Source organism: Bemisia tabaci, chromosome 2 (genome assembly GCF_918797505.1).
Source record: "Bemisia tabaci chromosome 2, PGI_BMITA_v3".
Classification (NCBI taxonomy): Eukaryota; Metazoa; Arthropoda; class Insecta; order Hemiptera; family Aleyrodidae; genus Bemisia; species Bemisia tabaci.
In genome coordinates this window covers 47,488,361-47,505,532 of record NC_092794.1, presented here as the reverse complement: position 1 = coordinate 47,505,532, position 17,172 = coordinate 47,488,361, and the positions used below count along the sequence as shown (strand labels likewise).

Genomic DNA, 17,172 nt, shown 5'->3' with positions numbered 1-17,172 from the left:
CAACATCTGTCTTTAATGTCAAATTTGCTCTAAAAAAAATTTGAGTTACAAGACTGCATATAAATTTTTATGAGAATTCAAGAGATGTCTGATTGAGTGTATTCTGCCAAATTTTAGCATTCCAAACACATCCAATGTCTACGACTATGTTGTAACAAGAAAGAGTATTTTACGATGTGCATTTATTATTGTTAATTGCCTTGGAGTGGCACAACTAATTTCGCCTCATCTGGCTCATTGCATGTAAGAAGTAGCGGCTATGCAATAAAGCATTTGATGCTTAGATATGATAATGTTTATGAATGCATTATTCTACATTCGCGATAATATGATTGAAATAGTTGATGATTAGTAGACAAAAATCCTAGTGGAGAGAAATTCTTTCAAGTTATAAGTAGACACTATATTTTTGCCCTCTGGTCAAAATCCAGGTGAGACACTATGTGACCTCCCCTCGTTAGGACCAGAAAATTTAAGAATCAATCAATTTATTTCTGAAAACAGACCCAACCCTAAATTTGTAGACTTATGATAGTGAGATGTGTGTTGAATGTAAAATTTAATCATAGTTTCTAGAAAAGATTTGGTGGTTTTTGTAATTTTCTTGCCATTTTTGAAGCTTCGTGAAATCGTTGACAGACTCTCTAACAGCATATGAATATGAATCCATATGAATCATTGATATAGACCTTGTTGGTCGTGATTTTATCATAGAAATTTTCTATTGTATCGAATCGGATCCAGTCAATAACAGTAACATAATCCCTCTCAATGTTACCTATGAGAACAGGTACCTATTGATTTTCTGTGATGTAAGACTAATAGCATCAATTTTCTCCTCACAGATTTTTCTATTTTTTTTCCTGCTCTTGTAGAACCTGTAATTTTAGAACGATTCTTTCTTTTTCTTGTAAAGGTATCCATAGAAAAAGGTGATCAGTGGATTCTACATGATAACTCAGGTCGAATCAAGTGGCATGTATCCAATGGTTCCAACAGCTCCGACTGCAATGTCCCAGGAGTTGTATTTTTAATTCCACCACCAGACAAAGAGGCTTTGGAGGCCATCGAGCGTCTCAAGCGGCAATTCGACCGCACAGTTACTCTCTGGCAGCGAAAGCAGCTCAGGATGAGACAAAACATGATCTTTGCAACCATCAAAGTAGTTAGGAGTTGGGACCTAGCTCAAGTAAGTTCTGAAAACTCTCATCAAATAAATTTACTCAGTATCAGTGAACAAAAAAGACACATTGCATTCCTTTTAATTCATTTGCACTCAAACAGGCTGCAGTCCATACAGACGAGTGAATAAACAATGAAGAAATTTTGTAGCTGTGTTGCAAGCATGGAATTCATATCCAAAGTAAGAAGTTCTAAGTATTTTATGCGGATATATCGCAGCTTGTGCAATTTATCTGCTTCACATTTTCCTGAATTAACAGTGCTTACCAAAAAACAGGTTGAGGAGTTTCATATCTGTGTAATATTATCATTTAACATAATTTTATATTTTAAGAATGAGCATTCTACATAATTTTATCTTCCTTTCATTTTCAGTTCCTTGCTATGGGAGCAGATCAGCGAAATGCCATCAGGAAAGCATTAAATGAAGATGCTGAGAAATTGTTGAAAGAGGGTGATCCTTCTGACCCTCAACTCCGAAGGCTTCGGCGTGAAATTGATGAAGTCAACCGTCTATTCGATGAATTTGAAAGAAGAGCTCGTGAAGAAGGTATCGACCTTTGTATTTTTATGCTTTGTCACAAATAAAATCCATTTGCAAACAACTTCACTCTTAATTTTTGCTTGTGAATTACAGGTTCGGAAGCTCTCATTTAGTATACCCTAATGTTTGGAGCCTTATAGTTTCATATCAAACCCTGATTCTATCATGATATCACTTAGGAATAAAAAACAAATGAAATTTTTTCACTTAATTTTAGATTGTTCTCAAGTTCAGGTATGAAATCAACATTCAATGCTTGTCCTTAACTCAACTCAAAATTTGAATATTTGCACAGTCTCTTCACACATTATATTCATCATTTATGGCTCTCTCAAAATTTAACATTTGAAATAACAGGGATTCTCTCAAAGGCTACTTTTAGTTGTGGTCGTAGATGAGGTTTTCAGTATCATATTTTTAATGAATTTTCTTTTAACGTTTTTCAGAGGAGAGCAAAAATGCTATTCGCATTTTCACGGAGCAAGCCTCAAACCTTCAAGCCCAGCTGGATGAAGCTGAGCATGTTTTGAATACAAGAATAGCTGCACCGATTCCTAGAGACCTTGATTCGCTAGAGCACCTTGCCGTCCAACATAGAGAATTTGAGAATCGTCTCAAGAACCTTACCCCGGAAATTGATGGCATTCAATCCACATTCCGAAACATTACTAGAAAAACTCCAGCTCTTCAGTCAAAACTGGACAAAATTCTAACACAGTGGAACCAAATTTGGAACTCCTCTCACCTATACAACGATCGCTTGAAGAGTGTTGAAGTTGTTTTATCCGGCCTTGAAGAGGCAAATACCCTTGTCTCCGAGTTTGAGCTAAAGCTTGCTTCTTATGGAGAAATGCCGAATGACTTAGAGGCGCTTAAAAATGTGCATCAAGAGTTGATAAACATTCAAAACAGTATCACACGGCAACAGCCCATCATTGACCAGCTTAATGAAGATTGCCATAAGGCGCGTCGCGTGGTTGAGAAATCAAGGCATCACATCCATCGCGGAGGTGCTCATCATGATCTGGACAGATTGGACAATGATGTGAAGAGGCTCACAACAAGATGGAACAATTTATGCGCTCAACTTGTCGACAGGTAAGCAGAAATGTCACGGATTTAAGAAACCTTTGTAAGTGTAAAAAATGTTCTTATTCGAGTGTTATAACAAATGACAAGCCAGAAAAAAACCTCTTAAGCACTTGAGACCAAAGGAGATGTGGAAAAACCATGTCAGATGGAGGCAAAGTCATGAAAATCCAGGTAAAAACATGTCTATTGCCCATTTTTCAAGTTTTCCATGGGGAAAATGTAAAATTTTTGAGCTTTAAATCTTCTGATAGTAATATCTTATGCCTAAGTAAAAATCCTCTTTTTAAAAATAAAGCAAAATTTCTCATTTAGAAAAAAGGGGGGGGGTGGTTTCTAATTTGATGAAGAACCTATGTTCAGGAGCTCTTAAGATCATTGGGGGGGGGGGGGGGGGCACAAGACATTTTAAATTTTTTCATCTTATTCAACAATTTTCTTGGTTTTTAATACAGCGTTTAATAAAATATCAGCTGGAATAAACCACTCGAAAAAGGAAAAATTCAGTATTTTCATTTAAATACGAATTTTAAGCCATTCTAAAAGAAACGGCTGTCCATCTGATTTTGTGCATTTCATTTTGCTGTTAGGTGCTCTTCCTACAGCCAAATTCTACATAAATTGGAGGGCTATTGCCTGAAAAATGTAAATATTTGAAAGCAAAACGCAAAAAATCAGTGCCTGAAGTTTGTGAGAACGAAAGCACAGCAATTTGACAATGTCAAATTATTGGTTATGGAAAATGACATGTCTTGTTCAATTTTTGAAGTGTCTTTAAAAACTTGACCTCCGACACTAACAAGCATTTTCCTATTCTAACCCTCTCATCTTTTGAGCGGTTTTTTGTGTCTCTCAAGCATTCTCAATTTCCTGAGTTCGTGTATTTTCTTTTCTTCATATTGAATTCAGATGTAAGTCAGACCGTAGTCAAAATGTGCTCCGAACGAAGAGGTAGATAGTTCATTGATTTCTGCTAAACTTCAAATCGTTTTCACATCTTCGAATTCAATAATTTTTCCGTTGTTGCTTTTTTGGATTCTGATTTTTTTCTGATTTTAAAACTTTTTTTTTTTCTATTTCTCTTTTATTCAGACTGCACAGTTGTGAAGCAGGTGTTGAATTACTCCAGAAGTTCACTCATAGTTATCAGACTGAAGTCAGTTTTGTTGATGATAGTTACGGTAAATTAAATCACCTAACTCCTGTCAAAACAACCGCAGTTGAGCAAATCGAACCGATCAAGGTAGGTGGCTGAAACATTCAGTCAACATCTCCATGCATTAATGAATTTCGTTATTTTTTCAGGCATTCTAATAAAATTTTAAATTTCAGGGTTTTTTTTTGTTTATCTCATTCCACATTTTCAGCTGCAATCGAACTTTTCATGAAAGTTTTCTCGGTGGTGATTTCATCTACCATGATAAATTGAATAGACGCAACAGGTAGTATTTAGTTATGGAAGCAAATGATAAGCTCTTAACAATTTCATCAATTGAAACCAGATTGCGGAGAAAAAATGGTTCTCACTTGCACTGAACATTAACACCTGCATCTTTACTTTCATTTTAGATTATATTTTTGCATTTATTATGGTGATAGCAATGGTATGAACATCAACAAACTAAAATATTGCATTTTAGATATTTTTACTAAGGGTTGCTCGTTAAGTAAATTAATATTCAAATCCGCACTTTTTTCCGACAATTTTCGATCGCGCTCTTATGTTAAATTCAATTTCAAACCAAATGCTTTTGTTTTTCTGTTCAGAAGTAGATATTCTAAAAGGATCATCCTCTAAAATTTGAAGAAATTAATTTTTAGTATTTTAAGGAGCCAGCCGTCATATTTTGGTGAACATTTTTGATTGATTTCATTTCATTCTCTCTCACTCTGCCCTCCTTTTCCAAGAGATACCAACATGGTTACCAATCTGCATGGTTCTACTAATTGTACTAACCCAGGAAAATTCAAATTTTTACAGAACCTATTTACATCAATTGTTGACAGAAAGCCATCGATGGAGCAAGTAAATGTCGATGGTGGAAGGTTTATTCGTGAAGCAAAGGTACGATAATCAAATGATTTTTGCACAGATTTCTCGTATCAGTGTCTTCTTTGTGTACTTAAAAAACATAAGGAATCTCATGGTAGATCAATGTGTAGACTGTCTGTAAGCGCTTACTTGTCTCCCTCATTAGCGAGTCCATGTGATAATTATGCTTTATCAAAGCAGGCACATAGTAGGCTTTGCGTAAGCTTGAGTAACCTGTAAGTCCCATTTTTTTCACATTATTTTCAACCAAGTTTTTTATTTTTGAAGTAATGAAAAGTCAAACTTTAATACAAATGTCAGGCATATCCATGCCTTTAAGATTTAGTATGAAAATCATATTTTCCCTTTTATAGTGTAAAAAGAATATCCTCATTTCTTGTACCTTGCTTCAGGGTTGGACAGACAATAATGGTGAGTCTTACAAAGAAAAGTTCCAATGTAGAGTTTGAAGCATCTTTAAGTTCAAAACTCAAGATTTTCTCTCCCAAAGATTTAAGTTAGTGTTGGGCCTCTCTGCATTTAAACAAATTTAGTTGTCCTCAAGAAAATTCATCATTGGTTAGAATAAGAAAATTAAAGTCATTCTACTAACTCTTGCCATAATTTGTAGCTTTTAAAAATGGAAGTATCTTTGTACTCAAAATTATATTTAATCTTTTCTCTAGTTACTTCCCTTGATCTAAAAGTTTTGTCTGTCTGTGGTGTGCAATGATAAAGTTTTTTATATGTGACCATTATTTTATCTAACGGAAGTATAAAGCCAATGATGGTAAAATTTCTCTTTTAAGTATTTTTTTTAGCTTAAATCAATCATATTAAGTATTCACTTAAAGCAGGTTGTTGAACATATTGCTCTGTGAATGAATGAAGAATTCTTGCTCGTTTTATTTAACTTTCTTATTTCTTAGTTCTCGTTTTTCAAAAAGATGCTTTGCACAAAAGAGTACAGACAAAGCTTTTGGTGACACACATTTTGATCATGGGAAATTAATTTTTATAATGAATTGTTATGTATCTCACCAGTCGGCTGAAGGCAGTAGATTTATTTTAAGTGCATTTTCGTGAATGGGTTGATCCATCCATTGATACACTAACCTTTGCTAAGCTCACTTCTATTGTTGCTTTCAAAGGACCTAGTACAGATTTTTTTTTGTTCATGCTACTTAAGTACTCATGGTACTTAAGTTACCCAGCCATATTTTATTTGCCTGGAACCCAATCTCGAAAATGCAACTTCTGTCAGTGCTTTCAGAGGTAAATGGGTAGAAAGACCTGCTGTTATCTGTTGTGCATGTTAGTCCCTAGTTAACAAATACTCTAAAGCATTGCATTAGTGCTAACCCACTAACTGTGACACTCTAACCATGACTTGACAGATATACGACTTAAGACTTCAACATTACTGTGATTGGTTGCTCGATGAAGTTCATCCTTCGATGGACGCCTCGTCACCACGGTGGCGCCGCACACGTTTTGCCTCAGCAAACAGTGGAGAAGTGGCCGTTGCTCGAGATCTCGACATTTTAAACCATAGGTATCAAGCATTACTCACTATCCTCCACGACCGGCTGAAGCAGCTCCTGGTTGATCTCCCCGATAACAAGGAATTAGAGGTAAGATTTTACCAAGCACCTGCTTTGTATGCTAAATTGGGGAAATAAATTAAGTCTGAATGAAATGCTGCTAAGAAAAATGTATCATTGAAACATGAAATTTTGTTCAAATGATAGGAATTCTTGGAAAGAAAGACGGATAAGTTTAAAGTTTCATGTTTTGTAACTCCAGTCGATCTGCAGTTTGACAACGAATACTATGCATTCAATCAAAATAGTTATCCATGTGTTATACTATTTTGAATAGAGGAATGTTACTTTTTTCTTACTGAAACGTTATGAAATAATCAGAATTAATTAATGGGGATTCTGGAGTAATAGGTGAGACATTAGTACATCTTTTAAGAGAATTTTCTATCCCTTTTTTAACTAAAACTTTGAAGTATTGTGCCTCTCAGAAGAAGCTCAGTTAGTACTTTCACGTTGACGAGTTGTTTTTCAATATCAGCAAATTTTGATAGGTGAAAATTCTGATGAAAATGCTGTGACGAGTGGTACACCACCTTTTTTGGCAGTTGATTCTTTGAAAAGTCTCTCATACAGTGCAGTTTAAACTCTGCCGTTTTAGCATGTTGAAATCAAGAGTGAAGGGTGTCATACCCTCAATAGACATTTTAATTTGGTGCAAAATTAGCCATTTTAGAAACAAAAGACTAGCGTGACAGGTGGGACACTTTCTTGTGCTGGATGGCATAAAAAAAATTGAAATTTCAACTTATTTTAGAATGTTTCTTTGAAATTAGATCGAATTTGCTCAAGAAATTTTGTTTTAAATATTTCCAGGGCACCACAATGCTGTACATTTAATTTTTCAAAATTTGTATCAGTATTTGTGTCAGAGAAAAAAAATTAAAATTATTTTCTGCTGAGATTATAGAAGATTGTCAGTAATCAACATGTATTTAATGGGAACTCTTTTTCCCCCCTTTATTCAGGCTTTCATTGAAGCTATGGAGCCAACACCCTTGCGAACTTACAGAACTGAGTTTGATATCTATGAATCGGCTTCAACTGATGATCAAAGACATTCTAATCAAAGGTACGTTTATTTTTTCTCTCTTCTGTGTTTTCTTTTTATTTTGCGGTGTTTTTAAAATTCAAGTTTGAGGAAACTTTTCATCAAGAATGTGAAACCTGCAAATTGTCGAATACTCAAAGTAATTACTCCAGCAAACCCCTCCCAATAGCTAAGAGAATCACAAACAATCATGTAATCATGTGAGAATGAGGGATTTGGGGGGCTTAAACCCTCACCGTATTCAGAACTTCTATGCCCAGGTGCTAAAGTAATTTTCAGCAAGGAGGTCAGATGTCTGACATATACAAAGTTCAGCCAAATTAATGGTTTTCTTCCTTCGCAATGAAGTACTATTAAACAAATCGGAGAATCAGTCAAGAGTAAAATTTCAGAAGGGCTCAAACCCCATCTATTTTCGGTCAGAATTTTCTTTATCTCTCCTCTATTTCTTTGGATAATAATTCCATGATACTTTATATCAGAAAAATCAGATCTTTAACATGTGAAAAATTCAGTTATTTCAATTTTTCCCTAGAATTCGAGAAAATTGATCCAGCCGTTTCTCCTTAAGCCAAATTCAATGAGCAAAATGAAACTCCTGACAGTGTCACCTAGAAATTATATTTTAAATTAATAGTTTTTGCAGTACATTTATCTTAGCATTTTTATTTAAGTCTAGGCAATCCATATTGTGTCCTCTTCCGTGTGAAATTAATGGTAATATCTAGATTTTTAGCAAGGCTAAAATGAAAATTTTATTTTCAATTTATTTTCTTGCAGTATCCTTAAGCTTTTTTATTTTCTTCTTGATTTCAAACAGGCTCTCAAACAGCACCTTAGATTCGGAAGAAGTTGACTGTGATAATAACCACATATCAAAATCTGTTGCATCAGTGCGACTGACGCGATCGTCCAGTCGAGAAAACTCTCCTGCAAATAAGATATTTATGGATATCAACAATTTAGAATCTAATCAACCTAGTGTAGTAAATAATAGTTCAAATTTAAATGGCGACGCCGGGCTTAGTACAATGCAATTTTCTGAAATTCGATCCCTGAAACGAGTTCAAAAAGTAGAAGAGGGAATTGGAACCGAAAATTTAAGTATCATTGACTGTGCAGGTATTGTTCATCCTGTCACAGGTCAAATTTTAACTGTTGGTGATGCAATTAGGTTACGAATTTTAGATGTTAGGACTGGCAGGATTTCCTTGTCATTAAATAATAAGTTAGAAACTATTCCAATTGAAAAGGCTGTGAAACAAGGTTTAGTTGATTCTAGTTTAGCTGATAAATTATTAGGCCCATGTGGAATCGTCGGAGATGGTCCACAATTGACTTTGCTTGAGGCTATCCAAAGGGAACTTCTGGATGCGGAACGAGGACCCATGGAAAGAGTAAAGGTAAATAATCTAGAAGTATTGAAAGGAATTAGCATTTCTGATGCTGTGAATAGTAAATTTTTAGATTCAGTAACAGGGCAGTTCAAGGTTGATGAAAATGTACTGAAATTTGAAGATGCGTTTAGGCTGGGCTACCTAAGAACATCTTCCAACTCTGAAAGACCAAGGCCCCCAAGCCTCTCTGATGCCTTACTACTAGGAATTATAGATGATGAGACGGGAAATGTTTTGGATAGAAATACCGGTGAAAAACTTCCTCTTGACAGAGCTCTGGAGAATGAAGTTATCAGGCCAGATTGTAGAGAAATTGTTGATGCATTGACAGACAGCAAACTAACTCTTGCAGAATCTTTGAAAAATGATCTTATCAAGAATGACAAGTACATGCACGGTTTGTCTCTAGAGACACTGTCTCTTCAAGAGGCCCAAAGAAGGCGGCTGATCATCAAACCCTTCACTTTGAAAGACTGCATTCAATGTGATCTTATCACGGATGAAAATTTGTTCCTCAGTCCAACTCACAGGAACAGTTTAACCCTCTTGGATGCTATCGCCTCTGGAGTGTTGGATGCTGAAGAGGCCAGATCAATTTGTGATACACGGACTGATAAATTACTTACTCTAACAGAGGCTCTTGCCAATGGGATCATAACATTAGATTGTAAATTTGTCGACAAAAAGTCAAATGAAATTATGTCTTTGAAAGAGAGTTCTGAGCGAGGTTTGCTTGCTTCGGTTTCTGTCAAGTGCTTATTTGATATCGATGCTTTCAAAGAAAATGATTCAGAAAGTTTTGTGAGTCTTAATTCTGCTTTGAATAAAGGACTCATAACAGAAGATGGACTATACCTATCTGATCCCCAATCTGGGAAAACGATAAGTATACAGGAGGCAATTGCTCAAAATTTGATACGCTCAGAAGTAGCAGACATGTTAAACAAAAAAATTGGCATCTTTGCACAAGGCGGAGAAGAACTAACAGTTTTCGAATGCGTCATCAGGAACTTAATTGACCCAAAAGCAGGTCAGCTCATTGATCCAGTGACGAAAAAATTGGTTCCCTTAGAAACAGCAGTAAGTCAAAATTTAATTTCCAAAGAAGGTGCATCTATATTGAACAGCTTTTTAAGTATAACGTTAACCACGCAAACCGTTGCAAAAGTAGTCAAGAAATACTCAACAACAATTTGCATCCCAGAATCGACATACTCTTATGACACTGCAGTTTCTGCAGGTTTAATTGATGATAGTGCCAAAATATTTACTCACCCCAGTACAAATGAGCAGATACCTCTGGAAGTCGCACTGGAACAGGGACTGATCACTGACTTGGATGCATCAATGCTCATGAGTGAGCATGTTCCAAAAGAATTCAACTCCAGGAAGATTTCGAAGAAAACACTCAATAAGGTTTTGGATTTCGCCAGTTTTTCTCCAACGAAAGCTGAGCCCAGCTACCAAAGTCCCAAATTAACACCTCAACTTAGTTCCAGTTCACGACGTTCCAGTGATGACAGTATTTGTGATAGTACATGTAAAAAGCCGCGGTTAGATTCAAGAGACTCCAAAGAGAGGCCAGAGAAAAATTCTGTAGAGATGCCTCCAGATGGATGGCTTCTTGCAGATGTCATTGCGGAAGGTCTCTTTGACCCTGAATGTGGCTTACTGACAGTACCAGGGACAGATCGATTAGTATCCTTTGAGGAATGTTTAAATTTAGAAATTATTAACCCACTCTCTGCCCTCGTGGTAGATCTTAAAAAATCTCAAAATGTACCTCTGTTGCGAGGAATAGAGAAACATTTCCTCGACTCCGTGGGGCACTTCTGTTATCCAGACGGTACCAAAATAACAATGAAGGAAGCAATTGATAAAAATTTAATCATATTTTTAACTAAGACTGAAATAGATGCATCAAAATCTCAGCAACAAGCCTGGCAGCATACAAGTAAAGAAATTACCGATGGTTTTGATCAGTCGGAACCAGATCAGATCAACCCATTGAACAGATCATTCAATGATATTATTGAGTGCCTAAATAAAGGTAACCTCAGTCCCGGTAGTGTGAAAGTCAAGGATCCAGTTTCAGGATTAGAAATAACCATTAAAGATGCTCTGAAGCAAGGCGTCTTAAACAAGTCCTCAGGAGAGTATGATGATAATGGAAAGAAAGTTAAATTTTCAGATGCCGTGAAGCTAGGACTAATAACTGCTGCCGCTATTGTTTTACCCCATGCTCTACCTTCAACAAATAATGAGAGCAAAAGAGATAGCAACGAATCCATGAGCATTGAAACATCTTATCCAGATAACAGAGGTGATCAAGGTCAAGCTGAGTCAATAAGTGCAGATGTGTTGAGCAATTTTCCTCTTTCTACAAGAAAAACAGATGAAAGTAGTCAGGAAAAAATTAATCCCTTGATTAATCCTGGAATAGAACATAAAGCCACATCATGTTCTAAAATAGACCCTGTTATGGATTGTAAAATTGGTGGTGACTCTCTTATAGAAGAAGCATGGCAAGCAGAGAAAGCTCCTGAAGTGATGCCTAAAACGGAAGGACCATCGTTTTCCTCAGGTGGAGATATTGATTCAGAGCTAACACGGAGTCGTTTAACAACAGACCCTAATTTCCAAACACCTTTAGGTGTGTCTCAAGCTCAATCTGCAGATTTACTGTCTGCTAAACCTGTGATTTTACAAAAAATGAGAAGGAAAACTGTCAGTCCAAGCGATGCGGTCAAAATGGGTGTTACTGATGAGGAAACTGCCAAAATGTTGACGAACAGTGATAATTTCATTAGTGAAGGCCAAAAACTGTCTTTATCTGAAGCTGTCAGCTTAAATAAGGTAGATGGTGAATCTGGTGCGATCAAAGACCCCTTGATGGGTGACATCTTATCAATTAAGGAAGCCATGAAGCGAGGAATTCTTGATTCCTCAAGCAGTCCAGGCCAATTTCTCATTCCAGTTGTCCAAAGTTTGTCTATACCTGCTGTCTTTGAACGTGGTTTATATGAAAATGGGAAAATTGTTCACCCTGAAACCAGGAGACAGTTGTCACTCAAGGAAGCAATTGTTTGTGGAATTGTTGATTCCGAGTCGCAGCTGATAGAGCCAAAAACAGGGAAAATGGTGACACTTGAAGAAGCGATTCTCAGTGGGTGTATCAATGAAGACATGAACACGGTTCAGACACATGATGGCTGTATTGATTTCATTGATGCTTTCAAAAAAGACGTTTTCATAAAGACTGATACACAAATTTTGACTGAAGTGCCTTTAGTCAGTACTTCCTCTCCTGTTGTTTTCAAGAGAGGATTAACTGATGCAGGAACAAAAGAAACCATTAATTCATTGACTGACTCAAACAAACCCTCAGACGTAGCAATTCAGGAGAATTCCATCATGAATATTTCAACTAATTCTTGTCCAAGTGGCACTGATGATTTTAAAGCTGCAGATAGCAAAGTAAAAGATGTTAAAACCGGTCTTTTCCATGATTCAAAATCTCAGGAATTAGTCCCAGTGCCCGTTGAATCACAGTCTGATCCTCTAAAAACGAAAAATTCCCCTGAAGATTTGTCCTCTGTTACAGAATTAGTAACCACTCCTACACCCGAGACTACGACTGTTCTGGAATTGGAAGACAGTCATGTAGTTGGTGCTGACGAAGCAAAGAATGTCAAATCAGGAAAAATTATACCCTTGAATGAAAATTATGAAAAAGGAATTGGCAAAAGCCAGATCCCAGTCAAATCTGCCATGACTTTCAAAGATGCGCTTGAGTTAAATCGGGTTGATGTCAATGAAGGAGTTTTTTTAGATGAGGAAGGAAAGAAGCTGCCAATCCAAGATGCTGTCAAAGAAGGATTATTAGATCTTATCTCAGTTAATCCAGGAGAGTCAAATGATGAAGAAGGGTTGAACATTGTGGAGGCTTTTGAGTCAGTTTATGATCAGGAAACGGAGACATTCATAGACCCAAAGGTTGAAAACAGGCATTTAACGTTTGAAGAGGCAGTCAACGAGCGAATCATTGATCCGAGCTGTCAGCTTTTTGATTTTGAAAGTGGTACATCTATTTCAGTCGATGAGGGCATCAAAAAAGGCATACTTGATCGGAAAACTGGAAAGATTAAAAGCAGTAAAGGAGGGAAAAATATCAGTGTCAAAGATGCTGCGAAGTTGGGGCTCATGGCCTTTGTTGGTGCCCCTATTCTAGCGGGAAAATTCGTGTTCGATTCCGTTAAAGATTTGAAAAAAAAGAAATCTAAGTCTCCAAGTAAGAATGCAAAAATTGAAACTCTTTGTAACACCACACTGTCAAAGGAAGATGTGAAACCGGATAGAGTTAAAACAAATCCTAGTGAATTGGTGGTCAACCAGTTGTCTGACTCATGCAGGGATGCTGATGGTTTGATGCCAACAGTAGCTGGCGAGGACGCTTCTAACAAATTGACTGATATGAAAAATTCTTCATTAAATAAAATCAATATTACAAAGAGCTTGACTCCTCAAGTGTTAGCCTCTCGTAATTTGTACTGTTTAGCCTCCCAGAAATTCCTAGATCCTAACTCAAGTGAGCCAGCACAGTTTAAAAATCTAATTACAGACGATACATATTTTTATCCTGAAAAACTGAGGATAAGAAATTCGGAAAGCTCGAAGGAAGCTTACACACTTCAAAAAGCGTTTGACTTATTTCTCATAGATGAAAGTATTGGTACAATTTTTGATCCAAATATACAAGAAAGAGTGTCATTCTTTGATGCTGCTAAATCCGGTTTAATTTATGAGACAACTCTTGAAGTCCCAGCAAAAGAAGATCTATCACCATCTGAAGCAATAATGAAAGGATCAGACGATGAAGAAAAAAGGCACTTTGTCAATCATGAAACCAGAGAAAATATTACCACCGATGTTCCCATCAAGTCAGAATTGTTAGATGTAAATTCCAGTCTTGAGGATAATGATAGACTCCCTCATACTTCCAAAGATGACGTCAAAAGTGGAATTGTTGACATCGAAACTGAAACTCCAAATGTGAGTGAGGAAAGAAATCAAGAAGAAGTTCTAGTGAAGGATATGATTTTTGAAGTCAACCGTCCTTCAAGTTTGAAAGAGGCCCTCAACAAAGGACTGTATGACAAGGAAACTGGACTGTTTTTAGACCCAAAATCTGGTGATCATATCCCTCTTCAAACAGCACTTGAATCAAATGTCATTGATTCTGAGTCTGCTGATGTCAGGGACACAAAAAGTTTCATCAAGAAAAAATTATCACTAAAAGATGCGATTAAATATGGCTTTATGGATGGTCAGACCGGCAAAGTTAAAGATTATCACGCAAATGCAGAGGTTCCTCTTCAAGAAGCATTTGAGTGTGGTTTACTGGTTGAAAGGAAAGCACCTCCAGCCCTACCTGATGCCATTCGACTAATGTATGATAAGTCATGCTCACGATTCATTGAGCCCAACTCGGAAAAACAATTAACTCTTCGAGATGCAATTAAAAACTCCTATGTTGATCCACATGTGGGCTGTTGTCAGGTTGAAAATTCGGATAGACTCTTATCAGTTGTTGAGGCTTGCCATGCTGGTCTTATAGACAAGAGAGAATGCACGTACACTGTACCTGAAACCAATGAAGTCATTACACTCTGTGAGGCCTTAGATAGAAAATTAATTGTTGACAATACATTGGACCATAATGAGTTATGTGGATCTGAGGCTAAAGTAGAAAAATCTAAAATTAAATCTGAAAATTTGAGGATCGATAATATAACCATTCCTGAAAACCTAGCAACCAAGGCTGAAATGGGTCTCTATCCAATCTTAGAAAATCCGGCCAATGTAAAGAATGAAGGCCTGAAAAGTATTTCAGAACCAAAAGAAATGTCACTACTGGAAGCCATTAACCTCAATTACATTGATCCTGACATTGCTGTGGTCAAAACAGCTCTAACGAGGAAATTTATCTCGGTCAGCGAAGCTGTTTTAAAAGACAATCTTGATGTTAGCAAACCCGTGTTACTGGCTCCAACCAATAAAGACAATCTTGAAACTAATTGTGTTCTGTACAATAACCAAGCCAAAATTTACTTGTCTCCACCCATAACTTTTGACACAGCCGTGCGACAAAGGAGCCTAGATTCTTCGATGTGTGTCTTCACTGATCAAAACTCTGGAAATAGAATGTCACTCATAGATGCATTGAATTTTGGCTATATAGATCCTGATTCAGTTATGATGAAAGATGTCAAGAAAAATCGGCTGTTGACTCTTCCTGAAGGTTTTGGTATGGGCCTCATTGATACGGACAGTGGGAATGTCCTAGATACGAATTCTTACCGTTTATACAAATTGCCTGAAGCAGTCAGTGTTGGTCTAGTTTTTACACGTGGGCTTTCTCTCTTAGAATGTTTGGATTTTGGATTATACAATCCAACAACAGGTTTTATCACAGACCCATTTTGCTCCATGGAGAGTTTGAGGGACAAACGTTTTGTAAGTTTAGCTGATGCAATATTTTTAGGGATAGTAGATCCAAGACAGACAAGTGTCAAAGATAATGGCTCTCAAGCAGTCGTACCTCTGACAGATGCAATCTCATCGAAACTGATCGACTCATTCTCTGGCAAATACAATGACAGTGTGGCAAGTAAATATATTGATCTTCTAAAGGCAAGAGATCATGGATACATCTTGCCCGCTGAAGCCAGGGTAAGTACCTTTTTTATCAACTTTTCAAAATCTCAATTTTTCCCACTGTTACATAACAGTTGTTCATGAAGTAGGAGTGAAAAGCACTTGACCAGTGTTTTTTTTTTTTTGAGTTTGGGTTTGAGTTCAAATAAATCACTAAACTATCACAAGCTCTCAAGTGCTGTCCTAGATTCTGTGTGTTGTCCAAGTTTGAAAGTGTTTGCATGATTGAATGTACTTAGATTTCTGTTCATCTATTACATTAAAAAGTTCGTTGATCCTCCCCTCCCCCCCCAATACCCTGAGGAAAGCAAGTAGTGATTTTTTCTGTCAAGAGTTTTAAATCTGCATTCTAAGCGAAAAATTTCTATAAATATATCGCCAGATTTTCATTTCGAAGTCTGTGTAACGTTTATGCTTTGGAACGTGATGCCCCCAAAAAGAACAAAACATCCATCATCATCATGGCTACCATAAAATTTATGCCTGCTTTTTAATTAATGGCTCTTATGTCGATATTTGGGCAGTTTCCCTCTCTTGCTCTTTAGTATCTGTGACTTGTACATAAGGAGCAAAGGATCTTAAAAACAGATTTTGCTCAGGAGAGGGCCTTTTTGCCGGCAATATCTATTTTCCTCCCACTTTAGCATGACTCTTCTTTAAAATATGAATGCAGTCTTTGTATCTTTCAAATTTTATTCTTTGAATGGTTGTACCCCGGATTGTTCATTATTATGCATCTTTATAGCAAATCTGATGTGCCCCAAGTTTTAACTCTCCCCATTGTCAAGACCACGCAACCCAAATCTAGTTTTGCACTGTGAAAGCTATTAGCTATGAATGCCATCTGGCATCTACGAGAGTTGAGTAAACGGAAGTGCACAGATCTGCCAACAAACAGGTTTTGATAATACCTGGCATATTTTAAGTGACTCCTGTGTATGTTTTAGTTCTGAGTCGGAAAATGTTGTCCTAAATTTCTCTTACAGTCACCAATTTGCCATGGAATAAAGATTCTCCGCCATAAAAGAGCCTCTCTGAGGAAAACTCAATTTTTCTGGAAACTCAACAAGAAATCGTTGAGAAAAATCAAGGTCATTTTTTAATTTTGCAGTCAAAAATATAAATGAAAATATGATTTACATGCCTGACAATTTTTCCCTGCTTCATAACGAGGTGCTCTCAGTCTAGCTACATAATACGTCTATATTAATTTTTTCAGTGCTTCCCAAGTTTGGCAGAAAAAACAAGGAAAACCTAAAAGTTTCAATTAAATCAAGTTTTTGGCTTAAAAATTACCTCACTAAGGGGGAAGGGAGGCAAAACCTGATGGCCAAAATACAAATATGTTCCCTCAACCTACATATCTGCTACACAAAGAGTCTTTAAAAATCAAAGATTGATTTTCTAGAGTTACCTATTTTCCAAAAAATTGAATTGGCAATCCATTTGAAAATTATACTGGCTTTTCTTTGAAATGCAGCAACTCTCTGGAAATTTTGATTTTCCAGAGAAAAGCTGGTTCTCTGAAAAATTTCTATCCGCAGAAAATTGGTGGGTGC

General features: G+C 36.6%; 1 protein-coding gene across 40 annotated transcripts in view; it reads left to right on the top strand.

The window, feature by feature from the left end:
- Positions 1 to 17,172, top strand: part of shot (dystonin-like protein short stop) — a 236,492-nt gene that overhangs the window by 166,083 nt on the left and 53,237 nt on the right. For 28 of the 40 annotated variants that reach the window (XM_072297436.1, XM_072297427.1, XM_072297425.1 and 25 more), the window contains 8 exons: positions 917 to 1,189; positions 1,558 to 1,732; positions 2,173 to 2,824; positions 3,908 to 4,058; positions 4,797 to 4,880; positions 6,245 to 6,481; positions 7,417 to 7,520; positions 8,320 to 15,628. In XM_072297436.1, coding sequence (XP_072153537.1) covers positions 917 to 1,189; positions 1,558 to 1,732; positions 2,173 to 2,824; positions 3,908 to 4,058; positions 4,797 to 4,880; positions 6,245 to 6,481; positions 7,417 to 7,520; positions 8,320 to 15,628 — 8,985 coding nt within the window. The remainder of the gene's footprint in view (positions 1 to 916; positions 1,190 to 1,557; positions 1,733 to 2,172; positions 2,825 to 3,907; positions 4,059 to 4,796; positions 4,881 to 6,244; positions 6,482 to 7,416; positions 7,521 to 8,319; positions 15,629 to 17,172) is intronic. The other 12 variants (XM_072297456.1, XM_072297455.1, XM_072297454.1 and 9 more) reach the window with 3 other exon arrangements.